Here is an 18,126-nt window from a genome sequence, read left to right on the forward strand (position 1 = left end):
GTCTTCGGGGCCTTCTGACTCCAAAAACCATCCTACAGACACAGAAGCTAATGACAGAGCCTCAGCCAGAAGTAGGCTCCTGATTGCTGTGTTCAGGGCTCTTTCTCCACAGTGGTTTTCCAGCTGTAACTCATGAACAAAAAGGGGACTGAGGAATCCGTTCTTTTTAGCCTTTTACAGTTCATTCCCTCCCCAGCCCAAGTGGTAGATCTAAATATGATACCATATTTGTCTTGGGAGTATTTAAACCTAAAACAGAGCTACCCTTGTGGTTTGTCTCTTTTGGGGTCAAATCACAATGCAAAAGAATTATTTCTGCTGAGGGCTGAAGGAAAAACTTTCCAGGTGAGAGGAGGACAGACGCAGCCTTTCCCCAAGGATTTGTCTGGGCAGAAAAGCTGCTGGAATTCTCTTCTGACCCTCCATGGCCCAGAACTGGGACCTGCGCTGAGTAGAGTCTGGAGTTGGTGTTCTTCAAGAAAGAGGCAGGACCAAGTAAGCCAAGTATCTTCACTCAACGCTTCCTTTCAAAAGTGGAGTTTGCCAGAACACTGATCTCATAGCCCCCTCTTGTGGCCATGAGGTGTCACTGCAGCCTCTTTCCACGTTATGAAAGTAGAGGCTGGCTTTTACAGCATGGTTGCCAACAAAGGTCCGTCTAGTCAAAGCTATGGTTTTTCCAGTGGTCATGTATGGATGTGAGAGTTGGACTATAAAGAAAGCTGAATCCTGAAGAATTGATGCTTTTGAACTGTGGTGTTGGAGAAGACTCTTGAGAGTTCCTTGGACAGCAAGGAGATCCAACCAGTCCATCCTAAAGGAAATCAGTCCTGAATATTCATTGGAAGGAATGATGCTGAAGCTGAAACTCCAATACTTTGGCTACCTCATGCAAAGAACTGACTCATTGGAAAAGACCCTGATGCTGGGAAAGATTGAAGGCAGGAGGAGAAGGGGACGACAAAGGATGAGATGGTTGGATGGCTCACCAACACAACGGACATGAGTTTGAGTAAACTCTCGGAGTTGGTGATGGACAGGGAGGCCTGGCGTGCTGCGATTCATGGGGTCACAAAGAGTCGGACATGACCGAGCGACTGAACTGAACTCCCTTCCTTTGGCAGAGCTTCTGTCTCCTGCAGGTGCTGTGGACACCCCAAACACCCTTGGAGGAAGCTCCCCACCATGTTCATATGTCTTTTTCCCCTGAGGTCAGAAGTCCACTGCCCAAACTCAAAAAGAGGAATAGCTACATTTTGATTCCTAAGGCAGTGTTGTGCTCTGGAACAGAGAAGCCAGTTGGATATTCAGGGAACAGAGAACACCAGGAGATCTGTTCAAGGGTCCTCAAATGGAAGTTAGGTCCACTAACTCCAAGCCTCATCGTGTCTGACAACTGCCAGACAGACAGGCTTTTGAGGGTTGGTCCCAGAGCTGTCCACCTCCCTTCCTGTCAGGGCCATGTGTCCACCTTCCTTCCTGTACCAGGCAGGTCAGCATTTATTATACTTGGCCTTATGTGTAAAGCACAGTGAACTAGACTCTGCTGACTCTGCTTAACGTTCTACCCATAAAATATATAAAAGCAGATGCATTCCTGTCTCGCAGGACTATTAGGAGGATTGAGAGAATTTATGAATAAAGGATCTACCACAATGCCTGGGACACAGGCCTTGAATAAAAAGCAGCTACTTTTAAAATGAATGCTGTTTTCTTAACAACTCTGTTTTTCTACCACATCTGCCTTCCTGTTCCCTGCTTCCCTCCCCTATATATATATATATATATATATATATATATATATTATTCATTCATTTTCTCTCCTGTCTCAATTTTGTTTTAACTCCTCTATTCTCCATCACTCCATTCCTTCTAAGATTCTCTGGGAGCTCAGTGATCTGACTTCCCCAGGAACACCTTTGCTTGTTTGGACTAACTCTTGGACTTGGCCTGGCACCCTCTAGGCCTTTAATCCACGGTTCATAATTCCTCAGCAAAGAGAAGCCACTGGCCCTCCCTCTCTGCCTGAGGTTAGGTTAGAAAGTGTGAGTGCATGCTCCCTACCCTGGTGGGTTCCTGGGAAGCCCAGAGCTTGGCTCCACCAGGGAAAGCAGCAGAGATCTGAGCTGCAGAGGGATGTGCCTTCAGGGCTGCGCAGCGGTGTGCTGGGAGCCAGGGTACGTGTGGGCGTCTTGCCTCCCTGAGTTTGGTGAGCGGCCTCGCGGGCCCCACTGACTGAATGTTTCTCTCCTGCTGCAGACCCACTCCGGATATTTCTCCAGCTTGTACCCCCCTCACCAGTTTGGCCCGTTCCCGCATCATCACTCTGTAAGTGCCCACAGTTTAGTTCCATCCGCCACTCGTCCCTCTCCTGTAGCCAGTGCCACACAGTCCTTGGCAGACTGACCAGGCATGCTCACGGTGCACATGCTGTGCCCCGCGGTTGCAGGCTGTCCTGGGAGCGACACGTCACAGAGTACCAGCACAGGACGACCCGGCACTTGAGCGCACGGGAGGATGCTCCGTCAGCATCCCGTTTGTGCTCACAGACCCCACAGGTGGCTGGAAGCTGGTGTGGGGAAGGGCGGGGAGGTGATCAGCAGTCCCATTAGGAGGTGAGGCTGGGCTAAAGAACAGTCTCCAAAGTTCTTTAACAAAGTCTAGCAGGTGGGCTGTGTCATTCCCACAGGCCTCCAAGGACAGGGACTGCAAGGGCCCCCAACGCCCTTGCCCATGTCTCTCTAGGTTGTCCTGTGCAGCCCAGTCAGAACAGGTTTAATCAGTCTCATTGTGAACCATCGCCCCTGCAACATCTGCTCCTGCCAAGGATGGGGAGGGCAGCTCTGCATTCCCACCCACAAAGTGCCTCAGGCGCGGTATGCTTATGAGCTGTTGATTCCTTGGAAGAAGACACAGAAGGGATACTCACGTTTGAACTTCACAGAAAGCCTGTGAACAGGCAGCTTGCTGGGACCAGGGAATTCAGAGATGCTCGAAAGAAACTTGTACTCTGGTTGTAGGGTAGTTATTAATAGTACGGCCACTGTTCAGGTTCATCCCTCCAGCTTCCCACCTGCAGTGCCCCAGGCAACAAAGAATCCCATGTTGCACCCCGCCACTGGTCTGGGGAGGCAGCCCACAGGGGAATGATGGCATCTGTCTTGTCTTGTCCTTCCAGTATCCGGAGCAGGAGATTGTCAATCTGTTCATCCCAACCCAGGCCGTGGGGGCCATTATCGGGAAGAAAGGAGCGCACATTAAACAGCTGGCCAGATTCGCCGGGGCCTCCATTAAGGTAAAGCTGCTCTTGAACAGCCGTCTGTGTCCCACCGTCTTCCACACCCCCCCACCACCACCTACTCCATGTCCCTTATTCCTTCTGTCCGTCCTGGGGAACTCTTGCACCATCTGCAGAATCCTGGAACCTGCCTGCAGCACTGTTTCCATATGTACTCATGTTTTCCTCTCTCCTTTTTTTGTTCAACTAACAAATGAATTAGGAAAAAAAAATACTAGTAATACATAAGCCAACCTAGTCTTCCTTGGGCTACCACTGTCCTCCTCTCCTCAAGATGAAGCAGAGGATTCTCCCAATTGAAGGGACTCTGGGCCTGAGGGAAATGATCATTTATACTCAGCAGTTGTCATTGCTTGGCATTGGCACCCCACTCCAGTACTCTTGCCTGGAAAATCCCATGGACGAAGGAGCCTGGAAGGCTGCAGTCCATGGGGTCGTTAAGAGTCGGACACAACTGAGCAACTTCACTTTCACTTTTCACTTTCGTGCATTGGAGAAGGCAATGGCAACCCACTCCAGTGTTCTTGCCTGGAGAATCCCAGGGACGGGGGAGCCTGGTGGGCTGCCGTCTCTGGGGTCGCACAGAGTCGGACACGACTGAGGCCACTTAGCAGCAGCAGCAGTCAGTGCTTTGATGCCTTAGTTAGTCTCCACTTCAGAAACCCCTGAACTTTGAAACAAAACAGTTTGAATGAAAAGCTCTTTGAAAAGCAGTGATGAAACCATAGACAAAAGCTGGTGACAAAGCCTGAGATGCAGCCTGGACACTGAGCAGAGGGGTCAGGGAGGAAGGCCCCTTGATTCACGCAGCGCCCGAGCTCCGAGGTCGCTGCAGTTCCATACCCACATCCTGCCTCCCAGAGCATAACGGGAAGAGTCGTCAGAGAAACTGAAAGGGGAGGATTATTCGGCCCTGGTCCTGCTCCAAGCCCGGCTATCAGCGCTGACTCACGGGCAGAATGCTGAGCACGTCCCAAGCCTCATGAAACACTTTCGGAAACAGAGTTTCCGTTGTTACGTAAAATAATTCGCTGCCATGGGACAACCCGGAATTCCGAACAAGAAGTCTCATGACTTGGAGAGAAAGAATGCTTACACTTTCTCCCCAAGAAGAGCTGGAATTTCTCCCACAGCAAGTGTGCTGGAGGAAGAAAAAACCTTGAGTGGTACAGAACAAGGACTGCAGTGAGACTGTGACAGAATGTTATGTAGGTAAAGCATTTTCCCTCACGGCCCTGTCGGTCTCACCCACGAAGTGCACAGACTGGAGGAGAGCCCGAGGGTGGAGGGTGACCAGTAGCAGAGCAGCTAGAGCCTTTGCACCCAGCAGGCTTGTTGCAGGTGAGACCCAGCCCAGGTAGCACAGGCTGTGCTGGGCCCACCCTCCATGTGGGACAGGTAGGGTGTGGACAGCCACTGTGCTGGCTGCATACTGAGAGGTCGGGCCCTGTGGTCTGAGATGCAGTGCAAGAGACAGAAACAATTTCAACTAGAAGGGACTTGAAGAACTGTCTCATTAAATCCTATTTCCACTGAGAAAAGTGAGTTGGAAAGAGGGAACAGGCCACAGCAAGGCTTAGATAGCAGCTCTGCTGACTTGTAGGCTACGGGGCACCTCCTGGGGCGACTGCAGCAATGACTCTCCACTTGCCCTTGCCCCTAAGGAACCAGGGCCCAGTGTTTGGTTGACATGTCGACGGCCACAAAGCTAAAGCCTATGAGAGCCGAGATTGGACCAGGCTCTCCTGTCTCTGGTCCAGTGTTTTCTCACTATAGCACTCTGAATGCTCGACCAGTCATTCCAGCAAGCCTTCAGGAAAGTAGAGAAGGATCGACCCCTTGGACTTCCCCTGAGCCTCCCCATAGTCGCTCGGTATCCCAGCAGCATTGAGTGGTAGTGTGACTTCTGTGCTGGACAGAGACCACGGGGCTGGGCCAGGAACAGAATGGGCTCTGGCTCTCTAGAGCAGCAGGAGAGAGAAGAAACCAGGGAAGCCAAGCATTTGCGAGACATATTTCCTACTTCTTAAAATTGATCTGGTTTTTGCTAGTTTTATCTTGACGGGTCTCTGACAGCATGTCTCTAAAGGTGATGATCTCGCCTGCTCTGGAGAACCACTCCCATCCTGCCCTGCTGGTCTTGAGGCCACGCCTAGAGGCACATCGATGCTGCCGGGGCAGGGGCCAGCCTTACACTAACGTGTGGGAGCACAGTGCTGGAAGGTGGTGGGCTGAGTTGGGACTGTGTGGTACACGTAAGAGATGCTTCCGTCACAGGCGAGAGCGGAGACCTCATCACCTGCTCAGCCTGCGGAGCCTCTGGATGGCGGGTTTAAGAATGTCACACAGAACTCCCAGTCCCCACTCCAGCCCTGCTCACCCGTGATCTTGATGATCACCCCATCTTTCTGTGTCTCATCTGCTTCAGTCATAGAATGGGGTCCTCATCACAGAGCTTCTGGGGTGTTTGCCTGCAGAGTGCCATTCCAGAAGTGGGGCTGCACACGTGTGGCTCTCAGTGCCAGGCTGGGCTGGGAATGCCGGGTAGAGGACAGATGACTTTCTTTCAGAATTGGAGCAAGGTGGCTGTGAGAACTGATCGGGTCAACACGATGGGGGAATTAGCCTTTCTCAGTTTGGGTGGATAAGAGCTGGGAACCACTGTGCCCATGCTTTGTCACTCTCATTCACCCTTGCACACAAGGAGCGGATTTAATGCCACCTATGGATCTATGGGCTTCCCTGGTGGCTCAGAGGTTAAAGCGTCTGCCTGCAAGGCGGGAGACCTGGGTTCAATCCCTGGGTCGGGAAGATCCCCTGGAAAACGAAATGGCAACCCACTCCAGTATTCTTGCCTGGAGAATCCCATGGACAGAGGAGCCTGGTAGGTTACAGTCCACAGGGTCACAAAGAGTCGGACACAACTGAGCGACTTCACTCCACTATGGATCTAGAAGTAGAGACAGGGGTTCCCGCCAGTGATCTTTTTTTTTTTTTTTTTAAGATTTTTTTTCTTTTTTTGATGTGGACCATTTTTAAAGCCTTTATTGAACTTGTTCCAATGTTGCTTCTGCTTTATGTTTTGGTCTTTTGACCACAAGGCATGTGGGATCAGCTCCCTGACCAGGGACTGAACCTGCACCCCTGCACTGGAAGGTGAAATCTTAACCACTGGACTGCCCCCTCACCAGTGATCTGTGCTGCGGCCTGCTGGAGGCTCTCAGTCCCCTGGACACATCTGCGTTTTTTAGCTGAGGCTGCAGCCCTGAGGTTGGAGGCTGGCAGGCAGTCTGCCCACAGCAGAGGAAAGATCCTCCAAGAAGCTCTGATGGGTGACGAGTGTCTGACGTTCACCCTCATACCACTAAGTAGTCAGGGCCGGATCCTCCTTGAGGCCTCGAGAAGGGTCTCCCCTTCCAGAGTGGGCACAGGTCAGAGCAGGCCTTGGCTCTGTCTTCACAGCAAAGCTGGAAAAGTGACACGGGACCCTGAAGCCTGCAGATGCAGCCTGGCTTAGGACGTGTAGGGAGAAAAGTAAATTAAACCCTGTGGAGGTGGAGGTCTTTTGAAGGCAGCTTGAGACTCAGACACAGTGGTTCAGAGACGGTGACTTCAGACACACCCCGTTAGTGGTGCATCACATTCATGCTGAACAGTTCAGGTCAGTCTTGGGGATGGTGTCTCTGGACCGTGCATACAACCTCATGAGGTGCATTTGTGTACTAACCTGGCTCATCCTAAACACCCAGTGTACTTTTAACTCAGTTTAAAGTAACTTTACAGGAGTTCCCTGGTGGTCCAGTGGTTAGGATCCTAAGCTTCTACTGCAAGGGACATGTGTTCGGCCCCTGATGGGGAACTGAGATCTGAAAACTATGCAGTATGACCTAAATAAATAAAAGTAACTAATTTTGCTACAATGGGGAATATATAAAGAGGTTATAACCAAAAAATGTGTACTTGGTCCATCTTGAGTTGTGTTAATGTCAGACTGAGACTGAGCGCTAGGTTTCCAGCTTGCCAGGTTCAACCAGGTTCCACCTGTGGGGAGAGGTGGGTGTGCAGAGCACCCTGGACCCAGGTGTCCTCATGCTGCTCAGGCACCATCACAGTCCTAGGCACGCCTGCTCTAGTTCAGTTGCCACCAGCAGCCAAGAATGAGAGCCAAGAGGCCCTTTCCTGCAGACTGGCTCGACTGAACTCCTCTGTTGACCAGCCCTTCCAGCCCTTCCTCGCCTCTGGGCCCTGGGTGGGCTAGAGGGCTTCTTGGTGAAGAGGTTGGTCACTGCTGGGGTTGGGGGCAGGGATAGGCAGTAACTAGTAACCTGCTTCCCACCTGAATTTGATCCTGGGTACTAATGTCATTTCTCCTAAGACCCAGGGTGGAAGCAGCAGGCTCAGAGTCCCGGGTGCAAAGGCACGAGTCCCGTAATCTCTTGCTAGTAGGGGTGCCACCCACTTACACGAGGAGAAGGGGCGCAGGGAACAGCACCAAGCAGCAGCATCTCCCTCTTGCTTTGTGAACTGCAGATCGCCCCAGCAGAAGGCCCAGACGTCAGTGAAAGGATGGTCATCATCACCGGCCCACCTGAAGCTCAGTTCAAGGTCAGTGCCAAGAACCCCCTCAGTCCTGAGCGCAGGGCTGCCTGTTAGGGGCGCTGAGGACCTTTAGCAAGTGCAGCTGCCCCAGAGGCAGCTTCAGGCTCTTCTTTGGAGGCTCCATCCTATCTTCATTTCCCTTCCTGCAGTAGTCTCCGACCCACCCTGTCTTCCCCGCCTCCAGGCTGTGCCCTCTACATGGAGCCCTCCTTCCCTTCTCTCCTGTGAAAAGTGGACTGTCAGTGCCCAGTTCAGATAGCACCCCCGCAGGAACGTCTGATCCCTTGGCCATGGTTTTGAAGATGGAGCATAAACACAGGGTGTGAGGGGAAACAGCAGCTTGTTGGAAGTGTGCGGAGGCGTGCGTTCCTTTATTTCATACTGGAGGACAGTTTTCCAATGCTGTGTTAGTCTCAGGTGTTCAGTTACACACATGCATGTATCCATTCTTTCTCAGGTGGTTTTCCCACGTAGGTTATTACATAATGTTGAGCAGAGTTCCTTGTGCTATACAGTAGGTCTTTGTTGACATATGATAATCCCAAACTCCTAATTTATCTCCCCACCCCTAATTCCTCCCTTGGTAACCATGTTTGTTGTCCATGAGCCTGTTTCCTTGTTTCGTAAATAAGTTTACTTGTATCACTTTTTTAGATTCCACATATAAGTGATATCATATATTTGTCTCTGGTTTACTTCACTTAATATGATCATCTCTAGGTCCATCCATGTTACTGCCAGTGGTATTTATTCTTTTGTAAATGGGCTGAGTAACATCCCACTGTGTGTGTGTGTGTATGTGCATCACTTTTGGTTGGAGCCTTTAATCCTTTTACATTTAAGGTAATTATCAATATGTATGTTCTTATTGCCATTTTGTTAATTGTTTCGGGTTTGTTTCTGTAAGTCTTTTTTCTTCCCTTCCTCTTTTGTTCTCTCACAATTGATGACTATCTTTAGTGTTGCGTTTGGACTGCTTTTTCTTTTTTGTGTATCTATTATAGATTTTTTGGGTTTTACATAGCAGTCTTTATATACACAACACTGTTTAATAAAGTTGCTGATCTAATTTCAAATGCCTTTCCAATGTCCTGCATTTGTGCTCTCCTCGTGATGACTGCTTTTGATGCTGTATTTGTGTATGAATGGTTTCCCACCTTTACTCTATGTTTGTCTTTACTGGTGAACTTGCCCATTCATAATTTTCTTGTTTCTAGTTGTGGGCTTTTCCACCTAAAGAAGTTCCTTTAGCATTTGTTATAAAGTAGTGAATTCTCTTAGCTTTTGCTTATCTGTAAAGCTTTTGACTTATTCATTGATTCTGAATGAGAGCCTTGCTGGCTATCCTTTGTTGTAGGTTTTTCCCTTTCATCACTTCATTTTCTCAGGCCCTTTCTCTCTCTCATCTTCTTCTAGAACCCCTATAAAGTGAATGCTGGTACACTTAGCGTTGCCTCAGAGGTCTCTTAGACTTGCTCATTTCTTTTCATTCTTTATTCTGTTCCACAGTGTGATTTTCACCAGTCTCCCAACTCACTTATTCATTCTTCAGCATCAGTCCTTCCAATGAATATTCAGGACTGATTTCCTTTAGGATGGACTGGCTGGATCTCCTTGCAGTCCAAGGGACTCTCAAGAGTCTTCTCCAATACCACAGTTCAAAAGCATCAATTCTTTGGTGCTCAGCTTTTTTTTATAGTCCAGGCCTCACATCCATACATGACTACTGGAAAAACCAAAGCTTTGACTAAATGGACCTTTGTTGGCAAAGTAATGTCTCTGCTTTTTAATATGCTGTCTAAGTTGGTCATAACTTTTCTTCCAAGGAGAAAGTGTCTTTTAATTTCATGGCTGCAGTCACCATCTGCAGTGATTTTGGAGCCCCTCAAAATAAAGTCTGTCACTGTTTCCATTATCTCCCCATCTATTTGCCATAAAATGATCAGACCAGATGCCATGATCTTAGTTTTCTGAATGTTGAGTTTTAAGCCAACTTTTTCAATCTTCTCTTTCACTTTCATCAAGAGACTCTTTAGTTCTTCACTTTCTGCCATGAGTGTAGTGTCATCTGCATATGAGGTTATTGATATTCCTCCCAGCAATCTTGATTCCAGCTGTGCTTCATCCAGTCCAGCGTTTCTCATGATGTACTCTGCATATAAGTTAAATAAGCAGGGTGACAATATACAGCCTTGATGTACTCCTTTCCCAATTTGGAACCAGTCTGTTGTTCCATGTCCAAGTCTAACTGTTGCTTCTTGATCTGCATACAGATTTCTCAGGAGGCAGGTCAGGCAGTCTGCTTTTCCCATCTCTTTCAGAATTTTCCACAGTTTGTTGTGATCCACACAGTCAAAGGCTTTGGCATAGACAATGAAGCAGAAATAGATGTTTTTCTGGAACTCTCTCGCTTTTTTAATGATCCAACGGATGTTGACAATTTGATCTCTGGTTCCTCTGCCTTTTCTAAATCCAGCTTTAACATTTGGAAGTTCACAGTTCACATACTGTTGAAGCCTTGCTTGGAGAATTTTGAGCATTACTTTACTAGTGTGTGAGATGAGGGCAATTGTGTGGTAGTTTGAGCATTCTTTGGCATTGCCTTTCTTAGGGATTGGAATGAAAATTGACCTTTTCCAGTCCTGTAGCCACTGTTGAATTTTCCAAATTTGCTGGCATATTGAGTGCAGCACTTTTAGGGTTTGAAATAGCTCAACTGGAATTCTATCACCTCCACTAGCTTTGTTCATAGTGATGCTTCCTAAGGCCCACTTGACTTCACATTCCAGGCTATCTGGCTCTAGGTGAGTGATCACATCATTGTGGTTATCTGGGTCATGAAGATCTTTTTCGTATAGTTCTTCTGTGTATTCCTGCCACCTCTTCTTAATATCTTCTGCTTCTGTTAGGTCCATACCATTTCTGTCCTTTATCGAGCCAATCTTTGCATGAAATGTTCCCTTGGTATCTCTAATTTTCTTGAAGAGATCTCTAGTCTTTCTCATTCTGTTGTTTTCCTCTATTTATTTGCACTGATTACTGAGGAAGGCTTTCTTATCTCTCCTTGCTATTCTTTGGAACTCTGCATTCAAATGGGTATATCTTTCCTTTTCTCCTTTGCCTTTCACTTCTCTTCTTTTCACAGCTATTTTTAAGTCCTCCTCAGACAACCATTTTGCCTTTTTGCACTTCTTTTTCTTGGGGATGGTCTTGATCCCTGCCTCCTGTACAATGTTATGAACCTCTGTCCATAGTTCTTCAGGCACTCTATCAGATCTAATCTCTTGAATCTATTTCTCATTTACACTGTATAGTCACAAGGGATCTGATTTAGTTACCTGAATGGTCTGGTGGTTTTCCCTACTTTCTTCAATTTAAGTCTGAACTTGGCAATACGTTCAGGATCTGAGCCACAGTCAGTTTGTTTTTGCTGACTGTATATAGTTTCTCCATCTTTGGCTACAAAGAATACTATCAATCTGATTTCGGTATTGACCATGTGGTGATGTCCATGTGGAGAGTCTTCTCTACCTTCAGGTAGATTGCCTGTCTCGATTTCATTTAGTTGTTGTTCTTGGGTTTTATCTTGTTCCTTCTTCTGGAACATACTTCTCTGCTGTCTCATTGTGTATTTGTGGTCTCCCTTCTGTAGGCTGCTGGATTGTAGTTCTTGCTTCTCATGTCTGCCCCCTGACGGGTGAGGTTGGTTCAGGGGTTTGTACAGGCTTCCTGGTGGTAGTGACTGGTGCCTGCCAGCTGGGGGATGGGGCTGGCTCTTGTCCCTCTTGTGGGCAGGGCCATGTCAAAGGGCATGTCTTGAGGTGCCTGTGGACTCAGGACAGCTTTAGGCATTGTGTCGGTTGATTGCTGGGGCTGTGTTCCCAGCCTGTTGGTTGGCCTGAAGCACTGGAGCTTGCAGGCTATTGGGTGCGGCCAGGTCTCAGTACCAAATGGTGACCTCCAGGAGAGCTCACATTGAGGAATATTCCCGGGGGCCTCCACTACCAGTGTCCTTGCCCCACAGTGGGCCACAGCCAATCCCTGCCTCTCCAGGAGACTCTCCAAAACCTACAGGTAGGTCTAACTGGGGCTCCTGTGGAGTCACTGCTTTGCCTTGGGTCCCAGGGCACATGAAGCCTCGTGTGCACCCTCCAAGAGTGGAGTCTCTGCTTCCCTCAGTCCTGTGGAGCTCCTGCACTCAAGTGCCTCTGGCCCTTCAAAGCCAAATGCTCTAGAGACTCCTCCTCAGGATGCCAGACGCCCATCTGGGGAGCCTGGCGTGGGGCTCAGAACTCTCACTCCTCTGGGAGAACCTCTGCAGTATAATGAGTTTCCAGTTTGTGGGTGGCCTGGTGGGTATGGGATTTGGTTATATCGTGACAGCACCCTTCTTGCCATCTTGTTGTGGCTTCTTTGTTTTCGGATGCAGATTATCTTTTTGGAAAGGTTCCAGTCTTTTTGTTGATGGTTGTTCAGCAGTTGGTTGTGATTTTGGTGTTTTCGTGAGAGGAGGTGAGCTCAAGTCCTTCTGTTACTACTCTCTCAGCTGTCTCCCTTCTCCTGCAGTATTTTGTTTTTACCTTTTCACCCCTAGAAAAATTACAAATTGAGTTTTCTAAAAGAAACATATTTATAAAATATAATTCATATTAAAAATATTTAAAATGTGTCTGAGAAAAAAATTAACACATGTATAAATGTTCAAGAACAATAGTCCTTCAACTCATAATGGATAAACAAAATGTGGTATAACGACGTAATAGGATATCAGTCAGCCATGAAAAGAGTGAAATTCTGACGCGCACTACATCATAGGTGAGCCTAGAAAACATTCCATCCAGTGAGAGAAGGAAGACACAGCGGGCCACATATGGTATATTCCATTTATGTGAAACATCAGAAAAGGCAAATCCGTGCAGATAGAAGTACTTTAATGGTTGCCAGGGACTAGAGAGGAGGAACTGGGACTGTCTGCCAATAGGCATGGGTTTTATCTGGGGGAATGGGATAGAAACATTCTGAATAGTGGTGGTGGTTGCACAACGTAATGAACGTCCTAAAAACCACTGGAGTGTACACTTGAAAGGGCAGAATTTTAGGTTATGTAAGTTCTATCTCAGTTTTTTTTTTTAATCCTTTTAGGGGTTTCCCTGGCAGTCCAATGGTTAAGACTCTGTGTTACCACTGCATGGGGCACAGGTTTGACCCCTGGTCAGGAAACAAATCTCATATGCTGAGCAGTGCAGCCATTAAATAAATAAATACTTTTTAAGTTCTTCAAATTTTAAATAGAACAATAAGCTCTTGGCTACACTACCTCTGGAGTTAGGTATCAGAAAGCAAATCCTGTCACCACCACCCTTGCCTCCATCCTTTAATAACAGACTTATGAACATACTATGGGTGGGAGGAAGTTAAGAATTCCCTGAACAAATTCATTCAAGCAAATATTTATAGGTGCTCAGGATACAAAGACTACAGGTAGTTCCACCCTGTCCCTGCACACAGAAAGCTCCCTGTGCGATCGTGTGCAAACCTGAAGACACAGGAGTGTCTATGCATGTCTGCAGGGTGCACTTGTTGGGTGTGGAAGGCGTGTGCCCACCGGGTCTGAGCCAGCAGAGCGGGCCCTGGTGAGCATGGGGCCGGGGTTGTGCCATGCCTTGGACTCACCAGTTCCCACAGCAGTGCTGCTAAAGCAGGTTGACATGTCTTGCTCTCTCAGGCCCAGGGGCGGATCTTTGGGAAACTGAAAGAAGAAAACTTCTTTAACCCCAAAGAGGAGGTGAAGCTGGAAGCCCACATCCGAGTGCCCTCCTCTACAGCCGGCCGTGTGATCGGCAAGGGCGGCAAAACCGTGAGTGTGCTCTGAGCTGGCTTCATCTCCTGGCCTGACTTCCCTCAGACTGGCACCCCTGACTCTCCTGGGACAAAAATGTAATCTGCATCATCCCAAGCTGAGGGCCTCAGATCCACAGTGCTGAGCCAGACCCCGAGAAACCAGGGTCCTGAGTCCAGACACGCTGCATCTAGGCTACACACTGGGAAGTGAAGACAGGGAGCCACCTCCTGCCCCTGTAAACCCACACACACAGCAGCGGGAAAGAGTAGGGAGCAGAGTTCCACCCAGGTCCTCAGACATGCCTTGGAGACTGCAATGAAGTGAGTCACACGTTTTTTGGTTTCTTCCTCCACAGGTGAATGAACTGCAGAACTTAACCAGTGCAGAAGTCATCGTGCCTCGTGACCAAACACCAGATGAAAATGAGGAAGTGATTGTCAGAATTATCGGGCATTTCTTTGCCAGTCAGGTACCTGTGCTGTGAGCGTCCAGTCTCTCCTGCTAATCTCTTTTCAAGTCTCTAAGCTCTTGGTGACCTGTCGGGTGGCCCCAGGCCCTGCGCACACCCCTACCCTGACCCCCATGCACAGATGGAACGGGGCAGGGGCGACCACTCCTCAGCTTACTGCTGCTCTCCTAGCTCTGCTAGAGCAGGCTGAGGAAGGGCGTAGAGCTTTGGAATCAAGCGAGTACAGTTCAGCCTCTCAAATGCTGGACTGCGAGCTCTTGCGTTCCCTCATCCTCCTGACCAGGCCTCAGTCACAGCCTTTCCCTGCCCGGAGTCACTTACCAGGAAGTCCAAGGTCACCCTTGGACCCTGAGGACCAGCCTGGGTGCCACAATGACACTATTACAGGTTAAACACTCATCCCAGGAGACCCGTGTTTCTCTTTCCTCTCCTCTGCTGCACGACACCCCTCATTAGGACTCAGAGCTCCACACAGCTGCTGCTCGTCCAGGCAGAAGGGCCAGCCCCTCAGCATCATGTGACCTGGTTCTTTCTAATGCTTTGTTATGGATGGGGTGGGGGTGGGATAAAGCCGTCCAGTCCCAATCCTGAAGGAGCAGAGGCGGTCTCCACTGACACGGCAGGTGTGTCTGGGTTGTTAGCCCATGTTCCCAACGCCATGCTTTGCCAGGCCCTGTGATGCTGCTGCAGCCCCATGACCCACAGGCACCCTGAGACTCCCTACAGTCAGAGCCCGGCCACGCCACCCCTGTGGCTGTCCCCTCCCAGCCCTGGGCACAGGTCTCAATGGCAGGGCTCTCCTTGCAAAAGGAGCACCAGGGTGGGTGAGGGGGCAGGTGTGGGTTCATGTGTTTTCTCCACTTGTTCAGGGTGGAGTTAGTATCTGGGCCAGTTTCTCACTTTCTGCCCATGCCACTGACTGTCATATCCCCACTATATACCACACTCTAGGAAGGCGGGGGGGATGTTGGGGGGGCAGCATTGGACACTGGAGTGAGTGTAGCTGGGAGAGACGATGCTGTCTGACCTCTGCAGGGTCCTGAGTCACTGATGCCCTGGTTGTGGTTCCTGGGATCCCATTTTCTTACCTTCCACCTAGCAGCCTTGGAGTAGGGGTGGGGAACTCTGCCATTTTACTGAAATAGAGTCCAGATGACACTTCTCTGAGGTTACCACCTCCTCCCCCCAAGTCCCAAGCCCACTCCCCCACTCCCCTCTGCCTGTCCTCAGAACTGGGTTCCTTTTCTCCCCCATCCCCTTCCTCTCCCTTGCTGCAGACTGCACAGCGCAAGATCAGGGAAATTGTACAGCAGGTGAAGCAGCAGGAGCAGAAATATCCTCAGGGAGTCGCCTCACAGCGCAGCAAGTGAGGCTCCCACAGGCACCAGCAAACAACGGATGAATGTAGCCCTTCCAACACCTGACAGAATGAGACCAAACACAGCCAGCCAGATCGGGAGCAAACCAAAGACCATCCTGAGGAATGAGAAGTCTGCGGAGGCGCCAGGGGCTCTGCAGAGGCCCTGAGGATCCGGGGGGCAGGAAGGGAGGCGGGAGGGCACTGTGTCGAGGCCCAGCCTCCCGCCTCCCCCGGGGCCTCTGCAGGCTTCGCAGCCATCCACTTCACCATCCACTCGGATCTCAACGCCCACCACGCTATCCCTTTTAGTTGAACTAACATAGGTGAACGCGTTCAAATCAAAGCAAAATTCACACCCTTTTCTTTTTGTGGAAAATTGTCTCTGTACATGTATGTACATATTAGAAGGGAAAGATGTTAAGATATGTGGCCTGTGGGTTACACAGGGTGCCTGCGGCGTTAATATATTTTAGAAATAATATATCAAATAACTCAACTAACTCCAATTTTTTTAAATCAATTATTAATTCTTTTTTCTTTTTCAAGAGAAAGCAGGCTTTTCTAGACTTTAAAGAATAAAGTCATCCTTTGGGAGGTCTAATGGTTTAGTAAGGAACTTCAAGGCCACCCACACAAAATTCACCTGGAGGGAAATCTCACCGAAAGGACACTCACAGCAGTTCTGGATCACCTGTGTATGTCAACAGAAGGGATACCGTCTCACTGAAGAGGAAACTCTGTCTCTCTTCATCCCTAACTCTCACACCCATTTCTCTTTGCTTCACAGGTTTTAAACTGGTTTTTGCATACTGCTATATAATTCTGTCTCTCTCTGTTTATCTCTCCCCCGTCCCCTCTCCCTCCCTGTCTTCTCCATCCCCATTCTTTTTAATTCCCTCATCCCTCTGTCTCAATTCCCATATCTACGCACCCCCCAGGCAAAGCAGTGCTCTGAGTATCACATCACACAAAGGAACAAAAGCGAAACACACAAACCAGCCTCAACTTACACTTGGTTACTCAAAAGAACAAGAGTCAATGGTACTTGTCCTAGCATTTTGGAAGAGGAAAACAGGAACCCATCAAACCAACCAAACAAACAAAAGAAAAATTCCACAAAGAAAGAATGTATTTTGTCTTTTTACATTTTGGTGTATAAGCCATCAATATTCAGCGAAATGATTTCTTTCTTTTTAAAAAAAGTATGGAGGAAAATAGCAATTTACACGAGGTCGTTGGCCCAGGGCGTTAAATTTACAGATTTTTTTAACGAGAAAAACACACAAAAAAAGCTACCTCAGGTGTTTTTTACCTCAGCACCTTGCTCTTGTGTTTCCCTTAGAGATTTTGTAAAACTGATAGTTGGAGCATTTTTTTATTTTTTTAATAAAAATGAGTTGGAAAAAAAAATATCAACTGCCAGCCTGGAGAAGGTGACAGTCCAAGTGTGCAACAACTGTTCTGAATTGTCTTCCGCTAGCCAAGAACCTATATGGCCTTCTTTTGGACAAACCTTGAAATTGTTTATTAAAAAAAAAAAAAGATGACAAAGAAAAACAGAGAGAGAAAATATTGGAGATGTCCTGAATTTCAATAGGGTACGCGCCATTAGGGCTTTTTGAGCTAAAGGATGAACATGTACTGGTTTATGTGAACAAGCCATTTTACCACCAGACTGCAATGCCAGTTTCCTCTACTGCAAACAGTGTTCTGTGACAAAAACAAAAACAAACAAAAAAAAGAAATATATCCAGCTAACCAGATCCTGGTGTCTCAGTCTCTTATTTTACTAAGTATCGCCCACCCCTAGGCATCAGCTGAGTCCTGCCTGAGGGGACTGTGGGGAAACGGGGGGGCATGTGCCGTCAGGCCAGGGAAACTGCACTGGGGAGGCCGGCTTCTCCGGGCCTGTCTCAGGGAGCAGCTACACGAGGTCAGTGGTGGTCAGACTGTGCTCCTCAGGCCAGCAGCATCAGTCTCACCTGGGAACTTGGAAATCCAGACTCTCGGGGTCCACCTTGAGCCAGAAATTCTGAGGGTGGACAGTGGGTGTTTCAGGGAGCTCTCTGGGTGACTCCAGTGTGCACTGAAGTTTGAGAACCACAGGACTAGAGGGCTGGATACTGACTGTGTAGTAACTATGTAAGGCCAACTCCTATCTTAAAGAAACTTTTAAGCCTGGCCAGGCAAAGAGCTTATTTTTGTGTGAGGGAAAAGAAGAGAGACAACATGCCTGGCAACGGAAAGGACAAGGTACTTGCTTCACCCCACCCCTCCACAGAAGCCCCGTGTTACGGATTTCAGGAGATTGGGTGTGTAGGCCTGAACATCCCTTCCATCCTGCTCAGCTTCTCTCCTACTCTGCCTATTCTCTCTGGAGAATCTCGCTTCCTCCAACACGGAGCCATGGAAAGGAAGGATGGCAGAGGCTGTTTGCAAATTAGAAGAGGACTCCAGCACAGAGGGAGAGCTTAAGAATATAGGAAAAAGGATCAGTAGAATAGTTAGATGTTTGGAGAGGTTTCAACAAAGGAAATGATATGCTATAGACAAGGCAT

General features: G+C 48.5%; 1 protein-coding gene across 6 annotated transcripts in view; it reads left to right on the top strand.

Annotated features, from left to right (window-relative positions):
- IGF2BP2 (insulin like growth factor 2 mRNA binding protein 2) overlaps positions 1-17,331 on the top strand; it is a 172,591-nt gene extending 155,260 nt beyond the window's left edge. For 5 of the 6 annotated variants that reach the window (XM_070372070.1, XM_070372077.1, XM_070372089.1 and 2 more), the window contains 6 exons: positions 2,260-2,328; positions 3,179-3,295; positions 7,829-7,903; positions 13,623-13,754; positions 14,095-14,208; positions 15,486-17,331. In XM_070372070.1, coding sequence (XP_070228171.1) covers positions 2,260-2,328; positions 3,179-3,295; positions 7,829-7,903; positions 13,623-13,754; positions 14,095-14,208; positions 15,486-15,578 — 600 coding nt within the window. In that variant the 3' untranslated portion in view covers positions 15,579-17,331. Of the gene's footprint in view, positions 1-2,259; positions 2,329-3,178; positions 3,296-7,828; positions 7,904-12,326; positions 12,410-13,622; positions 13,755-14,094; positions 14,209-15,485 lie in introns of those variants that run through there. The other variant, XM_070372099.1, reaches the window with a different exon arrangement.
- Positions 17,332-18,126: the final 795 nt, after the last annotated feature.

Source organism: Bos mutus, chromosome 1, assembly GCF_027580195.1.
Source record: "Bos mutus isolate GX-2022 chromosome 1, NWIPB_WYAK_1.1, whole genome shotgun sequence".
In the NCBI taxonomy this organism is placed as follows: Eukaryota; Metazoa; Chordata; class Mammalia; order Artiodactyla; family Bovidae; genus Bos; species Bos mutus.